Source organism: Juglans regia, chromosome 9, assembly GCF_001411555.2.
Source record: "Juglans regia cultivar Chandler chromosome 9, Walnut 2.0, whole genome shotgun sequence".
Classification (NCBI taxonomy): Eukaryota; Viridiplantae; Streptophyta; class Magnoliopsida; order Fagales; family Juglandaceae; genus Juglans; species Juglans regia.
Genome location: NC_049909.1, coordinates 12417776 through 12439808, shown reverse-complemented (window position 1 = coordinate 12439808; position 22033 = coordinate 12417776). Strand labels below are relative to the sequence as shown.

Below are 22033 nucleotides of genomic sequence, written 5' to 3'. Positions count from 1 at the left end.
ATTTAAACTGAATCTGCAATTTTAAAGACCATCTTTGCATCCTCTATCACAAACATTAATCTGATAAAATTGCATGCATGCTTATCAATTTACTGTCAAATGTTACAAAGATCTACATGATGAATGAGTTGAGCCACAAGAAAGCATTTATCATATAAGTTTGTGACATTTTGATTGAGAGGGATGGCAACAATTTGTGTGTTCATGGTGTTGTATTCAGGGTGTTTCTGTCCATGCTTTATTATGTGGTCGAAAACTCAATTTTTATTCTGAATGAATTTTTTTCACCACTGCAAAGAAAACTCGATAGGACAGAAAAGGAAATAAAAACCCTAGATTTTGAGATCGACTACAACATACAACATTCAATCCAGAGATCGACTACTCTCAGTAAATTATTATCAATTTGGGGCAAAATTACAAATTTCTATATATGAACAATAGATCTCATGTTAAAGAAGATTATTTATGAAAATATATGAAAATACATTACCCCTCCTGCAGATCTCTGGACGTGGGTTCTCTTCCGTTTGGTCTGGACTCACAACGTCGCGGAACTGAGAAAAGGCAGCATGAAGGATTTTGGGTGAAGGGAGGGTGAGCCGCATAAAAATCTTCGTGAGATTGAGATGGGGAAAGTCACATAGGTGGAGATTGAGGTGCTCGCCAATTAAGAGGATGAAGGGAGGGGGGAGATGAAGGATTTCTTTGGGGGAAATCTCAGTGAAAGCGAACGAAGCAAACCAGTGGAAAATCATAGAGAAGAAGAAGTAGAAGAAGACATCTAGCTTCGAGGGGTGGGGGGATGGCTGAATGAGGGGAATGAAGGCTGAGAGAGGGAATAGAGCAAACCGGTTCAGTGGTGTTAGTGAACCCGGTCTACACGTCATGTGTGCAATGGATGCATCAAATAATGGATTCTACGAAGATTTTCTCTTCCAGCTTTTATGATTCTAACCTGAGGTCATTTTTACGTTTTTTGACGTGGGCATGTTTATATTCGTTTATTCTATTTTTAGGCCTTTTTGTTGCTACGAGTCCGTTCTCAGATTTGACGTGATTTGATATAAAATTGTTTTATTTGTACGATAAAAAAGTATTAAATATATATAAAAATAATATTTATAATTTTAGAATTCATAAATTTTATATATTTTTATTAAAAAAATGATAAACTTGAAATTTATAAAAAAAATTATTTTTAATAATAGATTCTATTTTTTTTTTAAATATGAAAAATTTATACATCTTAAAATTATATATAATATTACTTTTAAATAATACACAAACAAAGATATATATTTCCAATATATTGAATTTTCTTGTGATTGAACTACTAAAATGATAATAAATATTGAGAGGAAAATTAGGGGTTGGAGAGAAAGAAAGTGAAGTCGGTGGATCACCCGTAGGTATGGGTGTAACCGGTCCGGTCCGGTCCGGTTTTGGACAAAATCTAGGACCGAACCGGTATGTACCGGTTTTGTATTTTTCAAAACCGATTACGCCCCGATTACCCTCCTAAACCGGTACTTCCGGTTTTACCGGTTTCCGGTCCGGTCCGGTCCGGTTTTCCGGTTTTTTTTAAATGTAAAAAACATATAATAAAATGTTAATTCTTATTATAAAATATTATTAAAAATTTAATATATATATTATGCTTAAAGCATATGATCAATTAAATTTTTATCTTTAAGATTAAATTTTTATTTTATAAATTATAACAACATTATCTTATATATAATTATATTAATAACATATGATCAAATAAATTACAAATGTTCATATTTAAGATTAACATTTTATGTTATTATTTATAAATTATAATATAAAATTTTTTCATATATGATATATAATTATATATATTATATATAAAAATTTAACATATAATTATATATTATATATATAAATATTTTGTATAATATATAAATTAATTTTTATATTTTTTTTTCCAACCGGTCCGGTTCGGTCCGGTCCGGTCCCAAAAACTACGGAACCGGAACCGGACCGGAACCGGCCGGTTTTCATAAAATAGGAACCGGTTCCGGACCGGACCGGTTCAAAACCGGACCAACCGGTCCGGTTCGGTCCGGTCCGGACCGGTTTTCCGGTTTCCCGGTTTAAATTTACACCCCTACCCGTAGGTGGGTCTTATACAGAGTCACAGACCTTTTTATTTCTCACCTTTAATATCCATGTCATTCGGATGCTAATGCGGTGCTATTCTGTGGTTCTGAATGTATCGCTTTATTTTATTGTTATTTAAAATTTATTTTATTGTTTTTTAATTTTTTAATTTATATTTTTTTAAAATATTTTAAAAAAATATAAAAAAATAAATATACTAATAATCACTTTCTTAATTACTAAATAAAAGAAAAAAATTAAAATACATAAAGTGTTAAAATGAGAAAACAAATGAAATGGGCAAAATAACATTTTTCGACAACAAAATGAGGTTTAGGTACAAAATTTTGATTAATTGGAAATGGTATGTGTTGTGTCGCAATCAATTAAATTTTCTACAAGTTCAAAGTATATAATTTTTGTGCAAATCCTTTATAAAAAAAAAGATTATATCGTAAAAAATGTAAAAAATCATTTTTTCCTTGAATGTCTAATTTTTTATTTTTTATAAAAGAGTATATCTAAGATTTGTACGTAGATGACAAAGACCATCCATTGATTTATTTAGCTTACACTTTTTAAGGGTGTATTTAGATATTGAAGTGAGTTGAGTTGATATGATAAAATATTATTAAAATATTATTTTTTAATATTATTATTAGTTTGAGATTTAAAAAATTTAAATTGTTTATTATATTTTGTATTGAAATTTAAAAAAATTATAATGATGAATTGAGATGTGTTTGAAATCTAAACTCACCCTAACTCTAACTCGTCACAATTATAAATGTAAATAGAAGGACTTGTTTGGAAATTTAATTATTTTTCAATATTTTTAAACTATTTTATTATTATTTATGAACTATTTATTATAATTTAACAAATTATTTTATTATTAATTACATATATTCTTAAAGCCCTAAATATTTTTAAAAAATCTAGAAGATCTTAATCACTGTTAATAATTATTGGAGAAAATAATTAATTATGACGTTAATATTAAACACAATAAATTATTATATTTTGGGAGTCCGTCCGTGAGTTACGGGGGCCGTCACTTGGTCCGCATTTCCAGTACAACAGGCAAAACGTGAGCCACACCCGCCGGAAACCACAAAAAAAAAAAGAAAAAAAAAAGGGAAAAAAACAGCGGGACCGACGTGGATGGTGGGGCGCAATATTCCAGATTAGGAACAATACTTAAAACAGTATTAAATTCTCCCGCCTTTTATGCTTTCTTTTTTAAATTTTTATTAGCAATTAATAATAGGTTTTGTCCTTCTCGTTAAGCTCACCTGTTAGCCTCGGACCGGCCACTACCTGTCCCATCCATCCACCCACCCACCCATTTTTTCACCTCCCAAAATTAAAAACTTTGGATTTTTAAATTTAATTTTTTTATTCTGTTCTAAAAAATATATTTATGTTTTTCTCTTCATAATAAGTTTTTTATTTCTTACTCTTATATATATATATATATATATATATATATATATGTATGTATCAGTATCATAACTTGAGCTTGTAACCGTTTGATTGATGGTGGGCTAATTTCATGCAAGTAGGTTCGAGAATTTATTCTTGAAATTATTCTACTTACAAGTCGATATGAATAATATATTATTTATATTAGAGTTATTCTGCTCGACAATCTTAAACCACACATCTACTGGTCTAAATTAAATTCGGATGGGACTCTCAATCGGCGCAAAGCACGCCTTGTTGCTAAGGGCTATCATCAACAACTAGGTATTGACTACTCCGACACTTTCAACCCTGTAGTCAAACCAGCTACCATTAAGGCAGTTCTCTCCTATGCTATCTCTATGGCCTCTTATTCGAGGAAGTTTATATGGCTCAACCGCCTGGTGATGAGCACTCTCAATTTTCCAACCATATTTGTCGTCTCAAGGCAATCTATGGCCTGAAACAAACACCTCACGCCTGGTATTCTCAACTCTATGAGAAACTTGTTTCCTTTGATTTTTTTAATTCCAAACCGGATTCCTCTCTGTTTATATTTTATATTTAGTCATTAGATATGTGGCGTAGGTTGTTGAATATAATTTTTCTTGATATTAGAGCATTCACATTGGGTTCCCTATAAAATTTCCTATAATTTAACTAAAAAGAACACTTCTTATAATTTTTCTCTAAATTTTACCCATATTTCAAAAATCTTCTACATCCCATTCCGTATAATTTCTCAATTTTATCAAAATAATATTCTTCTATTCTTTCTTCTCTCACTTCCATTTACAAATTTAATTACTGAATATTTTTTCTTATGCTTTAAACTATTACTATAGTGAATATTTTAAATAAAAATTTAATTTATTTTTCTACGGGTTTGTCAATATTTTTAAAATTATTATTTTTATATTTTAGTAATTATTTAAATTATTTTTAAAATTATTATTTAAAACTATAATAAATATGGGTATAAGATAAAATATAATTGATTAGAAGAAGAATGTATTTTATTTATTAGAATAAAATATTAATAAAAGATGATTTAGAGGATGAATATTTAGGGAACCACTGTTCATCCCCTAAACCAAAATTCTAAAATAGAAAATGGGATGAGAGGGGGTTTTTGAGTTTTTTCTTAAATTATTTCCTATAATTTAGGGATAATAGTAATATAAGGATACATATGAGGATGCTCTTATTAATGTTGCACGATTTGACTTACAAGATTTAAATATATAAAATTTTCTTATAAATTAAATTCTGTCACATAATTAATATCTTACGTGTATGCTCTACACTTGCATGAATATAATTTTTTCTTATTCAATAAAGTTTATGATTATGAATAGAGCCTATTGATAATTCTTTTCTCCTATAAATTACAAAAAATCAAGATCTTGACAAAATGCAAGTAATTTCTCTAATCATCATGTCTATGGAATTTGGTTGCAATTCAATAAAATATCATATTTAAAAATTTATGAAATTTATATTAGAAAAAGATGTTTGAATAAGAAGGAATGAATTCAATGATTTAATTTATATTAGAAAAAAAGGTGGTAAAAAAGAAATTAAGAAAGTCTGTGGAGGCGATGATGATGATGACGGTGAAGATTACTGTTCCCACAACTACGACGCCAACGCCAATGCCAAGAATTCTCCGTACAAATGGAATCGTCGGTTTTCTTAATCTCAACTACTCGCTGCCTCCTTTCTTTTTCCACAAAGCCAAGCCACTACTGTCCCTCCTCCCTCTCTCCCACCTACAACAATAATTATGCTTCTCTTCCTCCTCTTTCTCTCCTAGCACACCTCTCTCTCTCTCTCTCTCTCTCGCATTTTCTCCGTCCCGATCGGACCCTGCCCAACTCCCCCAACCACGATTTCAGGTACCCATTCTGATTTTGTCTGTCTCCGGTTATGTTATGTTTTGGGTCCCGAGAAAATGCTGCCAGTTAAAAGAAACTGAAGTTTGATCGTTCTGGGGAAGTCTCTTGAGATGACAGATCCAAGTTTTATCAGTTTTTTAACTTTTTTTGTTAAGTAAGGGCTTTTTCTGTAGGCGTTTTTTTCCCTTGTTACGGTTTGTTTTGAAGAAATATAGGGACGGTTATTGTTATGCTAAGGTTGTTGTTATTGTTTGGTCTTTTCCATATTGGTTTTATTAAAATATATACCATTTGTGTTAGATTTTTTTGGGGTCTGTTGAGGTTCTCTGAATTGATCGATCGGTATTTTGGGCAGTTGATTTTCCTTTACATCTGTTATGTATATAAATAGATGTGGAAATCATATCTTTGGGATGTGAATGTCTGTGGTTTTCTATTATTCATTCATTGAAGTTGTTTTTTTCTTAAAAACTTTTCTGGTATACTTTGTTTGCTCGATCATCTGTTGCCCCGTATTACCATTATTATTTTGAGCTGCTTAATTGTGCATGATGGTTTTTTTTTTTTTTAATATGGGATTCATGAGCTTATGTTCTTAATATGTGGTTAAGCCTTCGTAATTTTAGTTAGTTTATGGGATGATGATGGCCTGTCGTGGTTTCTAACAGGAACATGTTTGGAGGAGATGGTAACAATCCCGTGTTTCCCACTTTCCCTGAGGAAAGTCGGTTTCAATATGTCACCGGTGGATTGCCACAACTGCAGTTATTTGGGGATTGTGAGTTTTTCCTCGAACTTGTAACTTATGATTTTGTCACCCTTCCAATTATGGATTCAAACTTTCTAATACTGTCGTATACGTGTTTCATTGTCCCAAGATGTTTCATTGTCGTTATTCATGTCGATGGTTGCTCTTCTTATTGCCTTGTCCTGTCACTTGCTTTTCTGGATCATTGTTACATGCATGGTCTATTTATGTTTTGAACCTGTGATAAATTAGAATGACCTTGTCTCCGTGCCATACTCGCAACACATCATGTGAATATTTAGATCAGACATGTTTGAAAGTCTAGGTAAATATTGAATCAAATGTGTAAAGATAAGTCTGCTTTTTCAACATTACCGAGTTTGTGAATCTCTTGGAAGTGGCCAACTCTGTAGATCCTAAACCAGCGATGGTTTGGGCATCAGAATTATTTACATTTTTCAAAATTTATAACAGAAAACTGATGAGATGATGAAAGTAAATATTCTCCCATTCACGCAACTGGACTGATCATCTAGTTTGGGCAACCGAAATGACTCGTTGGAATATTCTTGACTGTTTAGTTCTCATCAATAAGAGTCTGCGAAAGTAATTGATGGACCAATTGAACTTTAAGTTGCCTTCTGTTGCTCTCCTTGCTTGCCTTAATTTTGTTTGGTTATCATTACCTGCCTTTTTTTTTTCCAATTTAAAATATCTTCAGCATCTTGTGGTTAATTTCATGAAGTGAACTGCAATCTGTCACAGTCCCAGTTGGATGCAGTCTTGGCCCTTTGAACTACAAGGGAAATGACCATACAACTGCTATGGAGCAGCCAATTAAAAGAGCCATGGAAGCAGAATCTGTTTCGAGACAACCAATGCGTCTTGTATCTATAAACAAAAACTTCTCTCACGATAAAGCTGGTCAGTCTGGAAGCATTCTGAATCCTAACCCTGTATCAACTGGGCTGAAACTTTCGTATGAAGAGGATGAACACAACTCTTCTGTTACTTCTGCAAGTGAAAGCATGACGGCTGTTCTCCCTGTTATTTTGTCCCTTGGTGATAATCTGAAGCTTGAAATTGATAGGCAGAAAGAAGACCTTGATCATTATATTAGGCTTCAGGTAATATCCTTAATCTAGCAATCAGCTTGTGGTGCTGTCAACATCTATCATCTTAACAATACCTCCATTTTTGTTCAAAGTGAAAAAGTAAGAAGTAATGTTTTATCCTCTGTTATCACTGTTGTGCCACTTAGGAGGCAGTCCTACAAATTAGTTTGCTGTAGACTTGATACTTCTCTTTAAACTTAGCTTTTAAAACCAGTTCCTTCCTGGTGTATTTGAAACAGGAAGAAAACTTCCTCAAGGATGTCAGGGAACTGAAGCAAAGACACGCAGTTTCCTTTCTGAGTGCCATAGAAAATGGAGTTGACCGAAAATTATGTGAAAAGGAGCTTGAAATAGAGAATATGAACCGCAAGAACAAGGAACTAATGGAGAGGATAAAGCAGGTTGCCATAGAAGTTCAGTCCTGGCACTATAAAGCAAAGTACAACGAGTCTGTTGTAAACATCTTAAAAAGTAATTTGCAGCAAGTCATGGCACAAGGTGCACTCCATGGGAAGGAAGGATATGGAGACAGTGAGGTAGATGATGCAGCCTCTTATACTAACCTGGATCACCCAGGCATTGTAAATGGTTTTGGAAATCCAGTCTTCATGAAGAAACAGATGAATTGCAGGGCTTGTAAAGTCAGGGAAGTCTGTGTATTGTTGTTACCATGTAGGCATCTGTGTCTCTGTAAGGATTGTGCAGGGTTTATTGATGTTTGTCCTATCTGCCGGGTCATGAAGACTGCAAGTGTTCAAGTATACATGTCTTAGCTGTGTAATGGTATCCAAGCATATATATCTGCACACTTGTTGTATTCATCATTACCCTGAGTGCAACAAATTTAATTTATTAATTTCACCATGGCTGCTGGATTTATGGGTTGTGGAAATTGAGCTTCTGTTATTCCAGGGCTTTTGTTGTTTTCCCCTCTTAACAAAGCCCATTTGTTTTCTCATGCCATGGGTATCTTATATTACTGTGATGGATACAACTTGAATCGATATGTAAAAAACATTGTTATTTTGGCACTGGAAGGAAAGAATCCTGAATTCCTGATCTCACAGACAAGAAAAGAAAAGTGGAAAAGAAGAGAATGGATGTTGATATCAGGGGTCTTCTAATAATTTTGATTTTGATATTGACATCAATCGAGATGAATGAACCATGAACAGTAACACCAATATAGGGGGTTAGAAGGTTTTATTTTTTTGACATTTTAGATATATGTATGAGCATGTAAAATAGCAATTGTGATTGGTAAAAGTATGTCAGAAAGATTCAGATACCAACTGCAACTTCGGACTCTATGACTTGGTATGTTGGCTGAATACAACCTGAAATGAGATCAACCCTCCCAACAAATAGGTTACTACCCTATTATTTAACCCTTCACTACCCCAACAAATGATCTCTCGCCTGCTCTCTCTGAACCATTGGCCTTGGCCATGTGGAGATACCATTAGTAGACAGGACAAGACCAGATGGCTCAAATGAGTTGGTGAATCCGTCAAAGCTGGAATTGCAAGCACCTAGAATTCATCACCATCACATTTCCAGGCTTCTAAATAATTCCACCAAATATAGAATTAAGACTTAGGAGATTGATAACATTTGATAACCTATATTTATGAGGAATTATTTGGAAAGAGTTTTGCTATCCAGTCGTCTATATCATATATCACATTTATTTTAATTTTTTAAATTTTTATTAAATTAATTAAATTCTTCTACTTATTATCTTTATACTATATAGTTATTAAGAAAAAAAATATAAAAATAAAAAATAAAAAATAAAAGCAGATGTTAATTAGCTGGAATAATGAGAGAATCTTTCCAAGTGTTAATGAGCAGAATCCACGATTAGGTGGTGTTGCTGATGAATTGCGGGTTGTTGGAAACGACAGTCAAACGTTAGGAAGATCCAAAGTCCCGTTCTTTATTGATTTATTCATTATTTTCCGCCTCTCCCCTCCCTTCTCTTCACTCAGCGCACGCAACCTCACTGCTTCACCAACCCAACTCAACCTCCTCGCTTCCCCTGCGGACTTCCCAAAGCCACCCCCCTTTCTCTGTCTATCTCTATCTCTATCTCTCTCTGTGTGTGTGAGATCTCAAGCTTTGGCCTCGACAATGCAGAGCACGGCGTTTACTCATTCGCCCTCGCTTCTCCCACTCCCCAAGACCCGAAGAAGCCCTTTGAACCCGACCTTCAACACTAGATTCGACCCCTTCCGCGCCTCTTCCTCTTCCTCTTCCTCTTCCAAGCACCGCCATCTCTCGCCATCCGTCAATGGGTCCTTCTCTGCTCACTTCCCTAATCGATCCTGGTCTCTTTCCTCCTCGTCTTCCTCCTTCAAGCTCAGGCCCTGGACGTCTGTTCCCGCGCCTGATTCCGATGCCCGAGCGAGTAATTTTGAGCTTAAGGCCACCTCGGTGTCCGAGAGCGCAGAGTCCAGCAGCACGTGGAAGACGGTGGAGCTCGGAGCCTTATTTGGCCTCTGGTATCTCTTCAACATCTATTTCAATATCTACAACAAGCAGGTTCGGGGTTCTAGTCTCTATGTTTCTCTTTTTGAAATTTGGGATTGTTTTGGATTGGGTGATTTGATTGTGGACTTCATTTTGTTTCGTCTGTTCACCGAATATGTTGCCCCTACTTTATGTAACAACAATGGTGCTTGAAATTTTAGGTGGTGGTTGTGGATTTTGTTTGATGCGAGTGTGGTTTTGATTTGGATTCGAGAGAATGACTTGCTCTTACTCTGTTATCTTTGAATATTGACATTTGTGGAAATGTATGGTTTTTAGAGTGGTAGAGTTAGATCGCTTAGCCAAGGATGCCAGAAAACGCGATGACAATTTTAATTTTTTTTTGTTGTTGTTGCAAGTAATGGGGCCGGGTGCGAAATATCCTGAAACTTTGTTTTTTTCTTAACACTCCCTTTTGGTGGAAGATCTTCTCTTTTTCATCGCTAGGACCTTAAGAAGTTTATTTATTTATTTCTCGGAAAATCATGATTAAGTTCTAGTTGGGTCTTCCGAGTTCTGTTCGGAAAATCATGAGATCCTTCAATTCAATTTGGCATACATGTGACCAGTAAAGCTTATTTCATGGTGGTATTTCAGAAAGAATATGGAGCACGATTTGTGATACTTCTTGTTCACAGGTTTTGAAGGTATACCCATACCCTATAACTGTCACAGCGGTTCAGTTTGCTGTTGGGACTGTACTTGTTTCACTGATGTGGGGTCTTAATCTCTACAAAAGGCCAAAAATTAGTGGTTCACAGGTATTTCATATTATGTGGTATTTTGGTATGAAAAATTCTATATATAAGCCGGTGTGGATAGCACACCTAATAAAATGCTTACATGACATAATTTGATTTGAAATAAAAATTTTAAAATTTAAATCTTACCATTTAAGTAATGTGGATGACGTGCTCTACACACCGGCTTGAGAATAGAATAACTCTTTTAGTATCTAATAAAAGAGTAATGGATTTTATATTGTGTTACTTATCTGTTTGCAACTTCTTGACAGCTTGCAGCTATATTTCCATTGGCAGTGGTGCACACCTTAGGGAACCTTTTCACTAATATGAGTCTTGGAAAAGTTGCAGTGTCATTTACTCATACGATTAAAGCTATGGAGCCCTTCTTCTCAGTTATCCTCTCTGCAATGTTTCTAGGGGAGGTGAGGATTTATGCTTCTCGCCCCATTTTAATTATTTGGATCACCAAGATGTCCTGGGTAGATATTAAACTGACTGCCTATATTATTCTACAAATTATAACATTGAAATCTGTAGCATCCTTGTATATGTCTGTACACTCGAGCCTTTGTCTATTTTTTGCTCAATAAAATTTTGTGTAGCATCCATTAAATTAACCTTTTTTGTTCTTAAATTTTGTGAAAATGGTTTTTAAAAATTGGTGGAATTTATAGCTTGCAAGAATTGTTTATGATTATGTATACGAGCATCAATCATCAAGTGGTTCTAACTCTAACTGGTGTCTTCATGATCACACAGATTCCCACTCCATGGGTGGTTGCTTCCCTTATACCAATTGTTGGTGGAGTGGCACTGGCATCAGTCACAGAGGCATCTTTTAATTGGTATGATATGTCTGCGTATGATATTGTTTAGGATTCAGCATTACTCAAGTTGTTTCCATAGATGATATATGATCTTATTGTTGTACTTTGGAGAAGGGCTGGATTCTCGAGTGCAATGGCTTCCAATTTGACAAATCAATCTCGTAATGTCCTTAGCAAAAAATTCATGGTTAAGAAAGAGGTAATCTACATTTTTGCGATGCATATTTTCTTAATCCTGTTGCTTTTATATCTTGATCATGAAAGAGTGTAACATACAACAGTTGCATGCAGTTGGTCTGTCATACTCTGCCATGGGCTTTTTAGTTTTCTTTTTTGGAATTTGCTCATCACCATTACTTTATCCTTTGCAGGAATCTTTGGACAACATTACTCTCTTCTCAATAATAACAGTAATGTCCTTTTTCTTGTTGGCTCCCGTGGCTATCTTCATGGAAGGTGTCAAGTTTACTCCTGCATATCTCCAATCAGCTGTGAGTAAATTCTTAAGAGATAAATTGTTGATACAAATTTCATATGGTCTTGATGTCACTCAAGACAGAAGCATCTTTAATATATGGGTCTATCTAGTTGATTAACATATATCATATTACTTTCCAGGGATTAAATGTTAAACAACTATACACCAGATCTCTTTTGGCTGCACTCTGCTTTCATGCCTATCAGCAGGTGAGACGTTTTCCATACTCTGGTTTTTCTTGTTTCTTTTTCCAAATTAATTTGTTTCTTATATGTTAATTATGACCTATCTAGATTCCCGTGCTTGTCCAAAGGAGTATTTTCTTTTCTTTTTATCTGGCCAAATTGACTGGAAAATGTTTCTTTAGTGATTCTTGTAAAGCCTTTTTCAGACTGCTTTGTACAATGCTCAGTTTTTTTGAACTATTGACCCTACATTCCTTTCTTTCTGTGCTCCCAAGGATCCATTCTGCAGTCCTTTTTTTATTTATCGGTTAATATGATTTTATTGATCACAAGCATAGACAAGAGTCCAAGTATACGGGACATACACAAGAGTAACGCCTAAGCGTGCCAGTTTAGTGATACAAATGCAGTCCCTTAGTACTATAATGTATGAGTTCTTACAAATTCAGCGGTGGCGTGTTTTATTGAGTTAAACATTCTTGTGCACTAGAGAGAGGAGGGGTAAATTCAATAATTTTGTTGTCCACATTGCATTTCCAAGGGCAAAAAACCAATGTTAGCAATATCTGACTAGTTTTACTTAAATAGAGCATTGGTATTGGTTTATCTATATGCAATGCAAATACATATTTGCATAACTGGACCATTAAATTGACTACATTGGATTATGCATATGAAAATATTTCTATAGCTATGAACAGGGTCAATACATCTTTGGAGATGTACATCATGTACTATTCACTCCTCAAATGCTATTTTATTAATTTTATCTCTCCTACCACACTCTCTCTCACAACCCTTTCCTCTTCTCCCTCCCTCAACAACACAACAAAACCTTCACCTTCACCTTCACCTTCATTTTACTATTATAATATATTATATTTTTTTTTATCATTTTATTATATTTTTAATATAAAAAATATAATATATAAAAAAATTATATTTTTTATTATTATATTTGTATTATTAATGCCAAATGTATGTAGTGGGTGCTAATTGCAAAAAATATATAAAAAAAACTAATTTTAGGAAAAAAAATTAATAATAATAAAAAAATAATATTTTATTATTATTTTGACTCAAAGATGCATAATCCAATACGAGAGTTTTCTTGAATGGAAAAAAAAAATCTCCCAAACATGTGATTTTGCATTTGCATATAGAGAAGCCAATATTAATGCTCTGACGGAAAAAAATAGGAGGTGAAAATCACCGGAGGTAAATGTTTAAATGGGTGCATTATTTTTTTAGAGAAATAATATTTGCAGTCTTAGGGTATGCAAGCCATGCGCACTCCCTTTGAAAAAAGTGGGTAAATTTGAGACCCACATGAAAAAATTATTTTTTTAGTAATGGATCCCACTTTTTTTTCAAAGGGAGTGTGCAAGACTTACACACTCAAGAACTGTATTTAGCATTACTCCTTTTTTTTAATACCTTGTTCCTTACTAGGAATTGTTGACTCAATGGATTGAACTGTGCAGGTTTCCTACATGATATTGCAGAGGGTGTCACCTGTTACCCACTCCGTTGGAAATTGTGTGAAGCGAGTGGTGGTCATAGTCAGCTCTGTCCTCTTTTTCAAAACGGCGGTCTCACCTATCAACTCTCTTGGTAAGTTACTTGTGTGATCTATGGTAGTCGGAAAAGTAAGGTCAGACTTATTGATGTTAGTATTAGTTTACTACACCCCTTCCTATCCAGTCATAGAGATACCTTTGTCTTGGATTTGATGCAGGAACTGGAGTTGCTCTTGCTGGAGTCTTCTTGTATTCACGGGTGAAGCGCATTAAGCCAAAGAAAGCTTAAGCTTTGTTGTGAAATTTTTGCTCGCAAATTTGGGTCGTTAAGCTTCATCCGTTCAAGAATTTCTTTTTAGGTCAGGCTGGGAAGTAAGAGTCTGTAATTTGGTTCTTTATGGTATGCACAGCCGATTTTGGCAGAACTTCAATTCTTTCGTGGACCAGGAGCAACTGATGCTCTGATCCCAGAGACCCATCCTCTTGTTGCCATCTTGGGTTTTCCTCAAATTCCTTTCTACTTTCTATTGTGTCAATAGTTTGAATTTAGAACATGCTATATCAGATTTTGGTTAGTGGGGTTCTAAATACTCTGACAAGATGCATGGTGCATGAAGATAGATAGGCAGAGGAACATGCCCGAATAAAGTTAATCTTGGAAGTGTTCAGCTTTTATTTTAAGTCTATTCATTTCTATTCTGGAACAAGGTTGATTGGGAAAAGAGTAGTACTTCAAGACGGAATTACAAATGTTAGAAGAAGCACACAAGCAGCGTTTTATGTCCATATAACCAGTATAGGGGAGGTTCTAAGCTTCCATAATTTCTTACAACCCACCCCAGTACAAGGGAGATCAGAAATGGCCTCATGAGCCAGATCTTGTGCAGAAGATTTCCATTTGGTGACTGGTTCCCATTAAGTTTGTCACGTTGATATGCTTGAGAACTAATTGGAACAATGACAAGTTGTGTTTGAGTATAAATCATCAGGAAGAACTGACTTGGAGGGAACATCTGCGTTACCCTCCACAACATATTTGAAACTTTGCTGTTCAAATCCACCAATGCTACACCCCTTGATGCACACTTTAGAGGACGATATTTGCCATCCCAGAAGTGCATTAGCATCATTTCCAAGTCTTCAAGCTACTCTTTCCCCCAAATTAAGTACTAGATGAGCATTGACCCAAGAGAGGCGCGTGAATCTCATGCGTTGCCTAGGTTGAATGTTTAGTTCAACCTTCCGGCCAAGATATTTTTAAATCGAGCCTTGATTTGGTTTTATAAATCTTTCAAATCATCTTATTCTATCTCATCTTATTATTCAAATACTACAAACACAAAATTTTTTTTGAAATAACACAAACATTTTTCAATTTTAAATCTTCAACATTTTCATCTAATTATTATTTAATAATTACAACTTTTCTAAACTTTCAAATAAAATAAAAAAATTATTCAATTTTCTCAAATTTCAAAACAAAAATAATATTAAAAAAATTATATTCTAACATTCTTTCAACTTTATAATTTTTTATTCAACTTTTTCTCTTTCATTTTTTAAAATCTTATAAAACATCTTAACTCAAAATATTTTATTACTATTTGCAAATTATTTTACTATTATTCACAAATATCTCATCTCATCTGTATAACCAAACGAGACTTAATTAACCACCTCTATACCTCTCCCCTAAGGGCATGTTTGCCACACAGATTGTCAGTACCATCGGATATGTCTAATTTTCTACCTACAGGACTTATGTTATTGCTTTCCTATTTTTTAAGTCCAATCACATAAAACTATGCAACATATAAACTAAACAAATAACTAATTACAAAATCTATATACCATCTGTAACAAAATGGATTTGAATATACAAATACGTAGCACATAGGCTATTACATGTTAATCAACCTCAAAAGGAAAACCAAACCAACAAATTAGAACAAGTAAATAAAGAGAGTTCGTAGGTGATAACAGTCCGATGAACTTATTTCCGGTCAAAGACACATCCATCACACGTACGCATACCATTCACGAGGAAAACAATCAAATCCAACAATTTCCAAATATCGGCAACACACCTCAGGAAAAGACAATCTTTTAAGTAAATTCTTCTAAATCTAGGATCAACTTTGGATATCTCCATACCTCTAACCAATATGCACGGCATGTTTTCCCACCTCGGAGATGCCGCATTCATCCCAGTTTAGCTCCTCTGGCAGGTGCTTCATCTTCCGCAAGTCAAGTTCTTGAATACCCTTTGGCAGATCAAGGTGCTTCAACTGAGTCAACTCATAGATCTCGTGGGGAAATTTGTTGATTCCCGTCTCCCAGAAATCAAGAACCTCTAAATGAACAAGCGATTCCAAATGTTGAAGCTGCTCCAACTTCGAACAGCCTCTTAACTTGAGCTCCCGGAGACTGCCAAGATTGTTTAATGATAGAGACGTGATTGCTGTCTCCGACAGATCCAGAACCTCAAGTCTTGGAACCCCCCCTTCCATTCTTGGAAATTCTTGTAATGGGCAACCTTTTAGAAAGAGCGGACGAAGGTTAACAAGGTTGGATATGTTTGGTAGATGTTCAAGTTTGGTGTTTGAGAGGTTGAGATGACTGAGGCAAACCATTTCTTTGAAGGCTTTTTCTGGGATTTCAACCAATTTAGAGGCATCAGAAAGATCAAGCAACTCAAGATTTGGAAAGTTGCCGAAATTGGAAGGCAGACATTTGATTTCAGTCTTAGACAAATCAAGGATCAGGAGCTTATCCTTATTTTCAGAAAAATCTCCATTGATTTCCTTCAACATATTAGAACCTGAAAGCTCAAGATACTGAAGAGCAGGAAAGGCTTTAAAGGAAGGTAATCTAGTTAACTTGCAGCCGCGCAGTAAGAGTCGAGTGAGATTTTCAAGCTTGCCAAGGATTGGCAATCTTTTAATCGAGGTATGGGAAAAGTCAAGGAAATGGAGTTTCTTAAGATAGGAGAATGTTTTGTCTGTAATCTTTAGCAAAGATGTAGAACCAGAAAGATCAAGCACCTCGAGATTTGTATGTGCTTTTAGACTTGGCAAGCTTTCCAGAAAAGAGCACCTTCTAAGGATGAGCCAATGCAGTTGGCTCAGTTTGGAAAGAGAGGAAGGCAGCGTTTTGATGGGGACTCCACAAAAGTTGAGGCTCCGAAGATTAGTCATTTGCTCAAAAAGATCATCTCTGATGTTTTCTAAGAAGCAAGCATCGGATATCTCCAAAACTATCAATGATTTCAAGCGTTGGATATCATCGATGTTTTGCAACTGATCACAGCCTCTGAGAACCAGCATCTGAAGCTTCTCCATTTCAGACAGTGATGGAGGCAATGACTTGAACCTGGGATTGATGACGGCAAGATTTTGGAGTCCCAGCATCGGCTTAAAGAATGTTTCTGGTTCTGCCCCGCTTAGACGACTTTCATGAATGAGAAGAGTGGAAACATTACTCTGTCTTGGGTGAATTCTCGGTATCATTATCATATCATCTGAAGGTGCAACTGTTCCAAAACCTTCCCAAATGCTTTCGTCAAGAACACGAGCCAATCCCAGGATTGATCTCTGCTCATATCCAACACGACGACAATCAGGGACCGTAAGAACCAATTCTTCCATCATAACAAGTTTACCTTCTTGCATTTTTATCACCCCACGTTCAATAAGCTTCATCAGCACACGATAACCCTCTTCATATGCCTCCTTGACATGATCAGCAGAACCAAAATATCCCTCCAATATCCAGCTCAATATCAACTCATTGTAATCTATTGCTCCATGAACATGTGCGCGGAAGAATTCCCAGCTATGCCAATAGCAGTTAACCAAAGCCTCAACTGCGTCGGTCCCTCCACCCTGCAGCATGTCAATCACATAGCACAGGAGCGGCCTTATGCATTTGTCTAGTTCCTCATAACTACCTGCTTCTTTCAGAGCACTTTCCAACTTCAAAAGCCCTGAATCATGTTCTCCGGATTGATTGAAGGCTTCTGCTACCAGTTTGACTACTGCAGCTGGCAGACCTTTGCTCTTTTCTGCAATATTCCCAATGCTTTCTCCAAAACCTTCCTTGTTGGGAACTGAGATTCTTATCAGTTTCTTCAGTAGAGTCCCTGACTCTTCATTTGACAAGGGTTTAATCTCAATCACTTCCTCATTCTCAGTCTCATTGCTGCGAGCTTTGTTCCTTCTTGTGACTAAAAACTTCAGTGCAGTTTTTGGTTCCTTTAGCAGCAGCTTTTCCAATTTGGACACAGTTTCCTCTTCATAACTCTCACAACAAACATCATCTAGAATCAATAGAAGAAATGCTTTATCTTCAGAAGTTCTATCTCCTCCAAACTTCTCATCTATCATTTCCATGAGTTTCTCAGTAATCTTGTTTTCCAACCCTTTGAGCTTCTCTTTCTCAGTTATCTTGTTTTCGACATTACCTTCATTCTCCTCGAGACTTGAATGTACAGACAACTGACGGGCAATGACTTCATAAAGGGACCTTCGTCATACTTTTTGTTCATAGAGAACCAAAGAGTACCATAAAAGCAGCTGCCATTGATAGATTCATTGATGTAATAATCATTGATCTCACTAGCCATCCAAGTTTTCCCTACTCCTGCATCCCCCACAAGGGCAATAGTACTTTTTGCCTTTTTGTCCTCTAACAGATTCACTATTTTCTTGAATTGTTGTTCTTGTTGCATTGTCATCGAGGCTGTGGCTGATACAATAAATAAATAATAATAAAAAATAATAATAATTCAGGTAAGAAAAAGAAACAGAGGTTCTACTTTGTAAAAAGAGTCACATGAAGGTAGCCAACCAGAAAGATATCTCTACCAATAGTTGATTTTACTTGTTTTTTGTTTTTTTTTTTTTGTTTTGCTTTTTTTTACATGTATTTTTTTAGCACTTTTTTTTTTTTTTTAAATTCACAACATTATTAAAAAAACATTTACTTAATCATTAAAAAAAAAAATCCCAACAGGAGCTACCAGCGGTAAGAGTAGGGTTTTCCCTACCACAAAAGCCTGCCCAAAAGTAATGTATGGAAGAGAAATACAAACATAAAATGAATGTTTATGATATTTATTTTTACTAGCGAGATTTGTACCGTTAAATAATAAAGAGTAATGATACATGTAAAACTCTTTTTACAATATTTTATACAACTATATTTTAAAATGAGGGTATTTATGTAAAGTGATATTAATTTTTTAAAATTATTTTACGAAAATGCACCTCATTTAAAACATAGTTAAACTAAAGGTTGTAAAAAGTGTTGTATGTCTATCATTTTCTAATAAAAATAAATATTGTATGGACACGACCTCGAAGAGGTCATGATCCTCCTACAACTAACTATATATTCTTGAATTTTTCAATTCTAACCATGAAATATTCTTGAAAAATATAATTGAATTGAAGTAACAAGGACCAGCTATAACACAGTCAATAAGTTGAGAAACAAAATGACATAAGTTTGGGGATTGATTAGTTCAAAAAATGAAACCACAACATATGAACTAAAGTAGTATAAACTTTTTGGGTAAAATATCAAAGTATCGCCAAGATCCTTTGGTGCAAGAGCGGTGCTACTCTGTTGCCTGAGTAGCACCGCTCAGTGTTACCAATAGTTGCTTTTGTAACTTTTTTTTTTCATTTTTCTATTCACATTTTTTAATGTATTTAAATATTTTTTAAAAAAATACATCAATACACTTAAAATCACTTCCTTCATCATTAAGTAAAAAAAAAAAAGAAAAAGAAAAAAACAATTCACTGAGCGGTCAAATGGAGCGGTAACTTTGGGGCAACAAAGTAGTTTTTTTCTTGGTTCAATTGGCAATACCTTGGTTTCTTATTAAGAGAACCAAACATCGAATCCCCCCTCCCCCATGTATATAAAAAAATATCAAAGTATCACTCAATTTATAATCACTCCTCTAAACTATTAATTGTGGCAATCAACCCTCAAAACTACTAAAAAGTTTAAATGTAGCCCCCTCCATAAAATAATTTGAAATAAATACCCTTAAAAACTAAAAGAAATTAAAAATTGAAAAAATCTTGAAAAAGTTTAGGGTTGATAGCAAATTGAGTACTACTTTGCGACGGGTTTATGTCTTATCTTTATCTAATCGTGGATGTATTTCATTCGATAGTGATTTTTAATTAGGTCTCGGATACTATAGATTCTAGCTATCAACTCCGCTAAGACTTATGCATGCATGAATGACGTAAGTTGAGAAATAGTCCCTCCTTTAACAATTGTCTGAACAAACAATGAGAGTTATGCCATCTGATCAGCATATTGCCAAGTTGTGCTAAATAATTTAGGAATTCAAAAATAATTAAAACAAAGCAAAAGTTTTAAGAAAATATAAAAGATAAGATACAAAATAATAGAAAGAAACAAAGTTTCAAAATAAAAATACAAAGAATATATATTATAAAACTTATAAAAAGTGCCAAAAACTAAAATGACAGTAACAATATATAATATTGTGCGATCTACTTTATGTATCTATCTCTATCACAACGATCAATATACAAGCTGTCTCGAAAAACCTACGTACCTTTTGGCTCCATTTGAAATCAAGGGAAGAAGTTGGCAAGCTTTGAATGCTGTTGAGTAAGAGTTTAGTAGATGGAATGCAATAGGCATGCACAATATATATCCTATATATATCTTGGGTTAACTCTCCTCCTTAAATAGGCGTTACAACTAGCATTAGATCTGAAATTATGAACTTTAATGCCAAAAATCTTATCACATAAGACTTGATTATCTTTACAATTGCCACCCCTTTATAGAACTCGTGTAGAGCCCATGCATGTGAATTATGCTTTTTCAAGGGAATGCCTTCCGTTCAAAGGAAGTACTCATGACGTTCCAACTTTCTGTAAAATCAAAATCTAAAAGACGTTCCGGCAGAGAACCACACTCTACGACTATATGTAATATTATTCTAAAAGACGAGAAATGGGTCCAAACAAAAACACTATATTTCTTGTTAAATATTACAATATTTATTAAACATGACTTCCTCATCAATGTTGTTAAGTTACATATATATTTGTTAATTATATTACAAAAGCACAATTAAAAAATGTAAAAAAAAAAAGAAATTAAATGAATAGTTTGATCCTATTTTCTTGACTTTATCAAGTATCGATCAAGAAAATGATCGATACAAAGACGGCTGATTTAGGATAAGAATTTTAATTAAGCAGAAAAGATGGAGAAGTAAATTGGACAAGCAACGAATCAATCAGCACAATATTAAAGAATTGTTCTGAAAAAAGAAAAGGAATGAAAAGAACGACACAAAGAAGAGAACCAAGTAGCAGGACAAGTACTGTTTTTCACCATGTTTATGTTCAGTTGCTGCAGTTTAAAGAAAGAAATCCTAAAAGAATCCAAGCTTCTCCTTTTTCTACAAGGAATTAAGGGAATGCCTTCCGCTCAAAGAAAGTGTTCCAACTTCCATTTGTATGTAACAACGTACTGATTACGCTGTGTCTTTGTGCTCAACCAAGTAAAGAGTCGTTTGGGAAATGGCAAGAAGTTCAATGTATTATTAAAAATATTATATATATATATATATGTAATTTTAATGACATGGCATCTGATAATAGGATGAGATTGTTATATCATCTATACTTTCGAACTACCTAATAATCTTCCTTTATTGTTCCACAAGGGTGCCATAATTGAAGCAGGTTCTATTCCATTTGTGTTTTGGATCTTTTATCGAGTATTTTATTTTGGAGAAAAAATATTTACAACCTTGAAGTGTATAACTGCTACATAATCGATTTAAAAAGAATAAATAAAACATGTGACTTATATAAAAAAAATTAATTTTTTAATAATGACTTTCATTTTTTTTTTAAAATGATTACGCGGTGTTTATATACTTTACAATTATATATAGAATTATTTTTTATTTTCATTGCTAAATGGATGTCATATTTCATTGTTGAATTATTTGGAGGTACTTCTCTTCATGATTGGGCCAATCAAGCACTAATAATGATGAAAAGATACTTTGATATTTTATTGTAAGCCTTGTTTGAATATTAAGAATATTTTAAAATATCTATAAATAATAATAAAATAATTTAAAAATAATAATAAAATATCTTAACTCAACCTAAAAAAAATAAAAAATGTTTGGTATTTTAGACTAGTGGGACCATGTATGGTTAAAAACAATGTTGGAAATATTTGAGAATTTGTTCGAGATTGGATTTTGAAAAGTGAGAAAATTTTAAATAAAAATTATTTTAAAAATAAGTATTGTATTGAAATTTGTAAAAGTTGATAGATAAACTTGAAAAGTTGTTGGAATACTAATTTTT

General features: G+C 34.1%; 3 protein-coding genes across 4 annotated transcripts; 2 read left to right on the top strand and 1 right to left on the bottom strand.

The window, feature by feature from the left end:
- The first annotated feature begins 5196 nt into the window (after positions 1-5196).
- LOC109004218 (E3 ubiquitin-protein ligase BOI-like) lies at positions 5197-8310 on the top strand. The gene is made up of 4 exons (XM_018982692.2): positions 5197-5489; positions 6158-6267; positions 7003-7364; positions 7592-8310. Exons 1-4 carry the CDS (start codon positions 5269-5271, stop codon positions 8123-8125), a joined length of 1227 nt encoding a protein of 408 aa, XP_018838237.2. The 5' UTR covers positions 5197-5268; the 3' UTR covers positions 8126-8310.
- A 978-nt stretch (positions 8311-9288) lies between these two features.
- On the top strand, positions 9289-14315 carry LOC109004219 (triose phosphate/phosphate translocator, non-green plastid, chloroplastic-like). Its single transcript, XM_018982694.2, has 9 exons — positions 9289-9896; positions 10523-10645; positions 10900-11052; positions 11390-11475; positions 11572-11656; positions 11829-11948; positions 12076-12144; positions 13605-13734; positions 13859-14315. Exons 1-9 carry the CDS (start codon positions 9486-9488, stop codon positions 13927-13929), a joined length of 1248 nt encoding a protein of 415 aa, XP_018838239.2. The 5' UTR covers positions 9289-9485; the 3' UTR covers positions 13930-14315.
- Positions 14316-15497: 1182 nt separating this feature from the next.
- On the bottom strand, positions 15498-20330 carry LOC109004220 (putative disease resistance protein At4g19050). 2 transcript variants are annotated; one of them, XM_018982695.2, is made up of 2 exons: positions 20245-20330; positions 15498-18386 (listed from the first exon to the last, which is right to left on the bottom strand). In XM_018982695.2, exon 2 carries the CDS (start codon positions 18029-18031, stop codon positions 15797-15799), a length of 2235 nt encoding a protein of 744 aa, XP_018838240.2. In that variant the 5' UTR covers positions 18032-18386; positions 20245-20330; the 3' UTR covers positions 15498-15796. The 2 variants fall into 2 exon arrangements, with proteins under 2 accessions (XP_018838240.2, XP_035550092.1); XM_035694199.1 differs by having other exon boundaries at positions 15498-18380.
- Positions 20331-22033: the final 1703 nt, after the last annotated feature.

Excerpts from the sequence above, each read along its gene's own strand:
- LOC109004220 (XM_018982695.2), bottom strand. The coding sequence starts at position 18,031 with ATGGAAATGATAGATGAGAAGTTTGGAGGAGATAGAACTTCTGAAGAT.
- LOC109004218 (XM_018982692.2), top strand. The coding sequence starts at position 5,269 with ATGGAATCGTCGGTTTTCTTAATCTCAACTACTCGCTGCCTCCTTTCT. Across the intron at positions 5,490-6,157 it reads TCCCCCAACCACGATTTCAG|GAACATGTTTGGAGGAGATG; the intron begins GTACCCATTCTG and ends GGTTTCTAACAG. Across the intron at positions 6,268-7,002 it reads ACTGCAGTTATTTGGGGATT|TCCCAGTTGGATGCAGTCTT; the intron begins GTGAGTTTTTCC and ends AATCTGTCACAG.
- LOC109004219 (XM_018982694.2), top strand. The coding sequence starts at position 9,486 with ATGCAGAGCACGGCGTTTACTCATTCGCCCTCGCTTCTCCCACTCCCC. Across the intron at positions 9,897-10,522 it reads TCAATATCTACAACAAGCAG|GTTTTGAAGGTATACCCATA; the intron begins GTTCGGGGTTCT and ends TCTTGTTCACAG. Across the intron at positions 11,949-12,075 it reads CTGCATATCTCCAATCAGCT|GGATTAAATGTTAAACAACT; the intron begins GTGAGTAAATTC and ends ATTACTTTCCAG.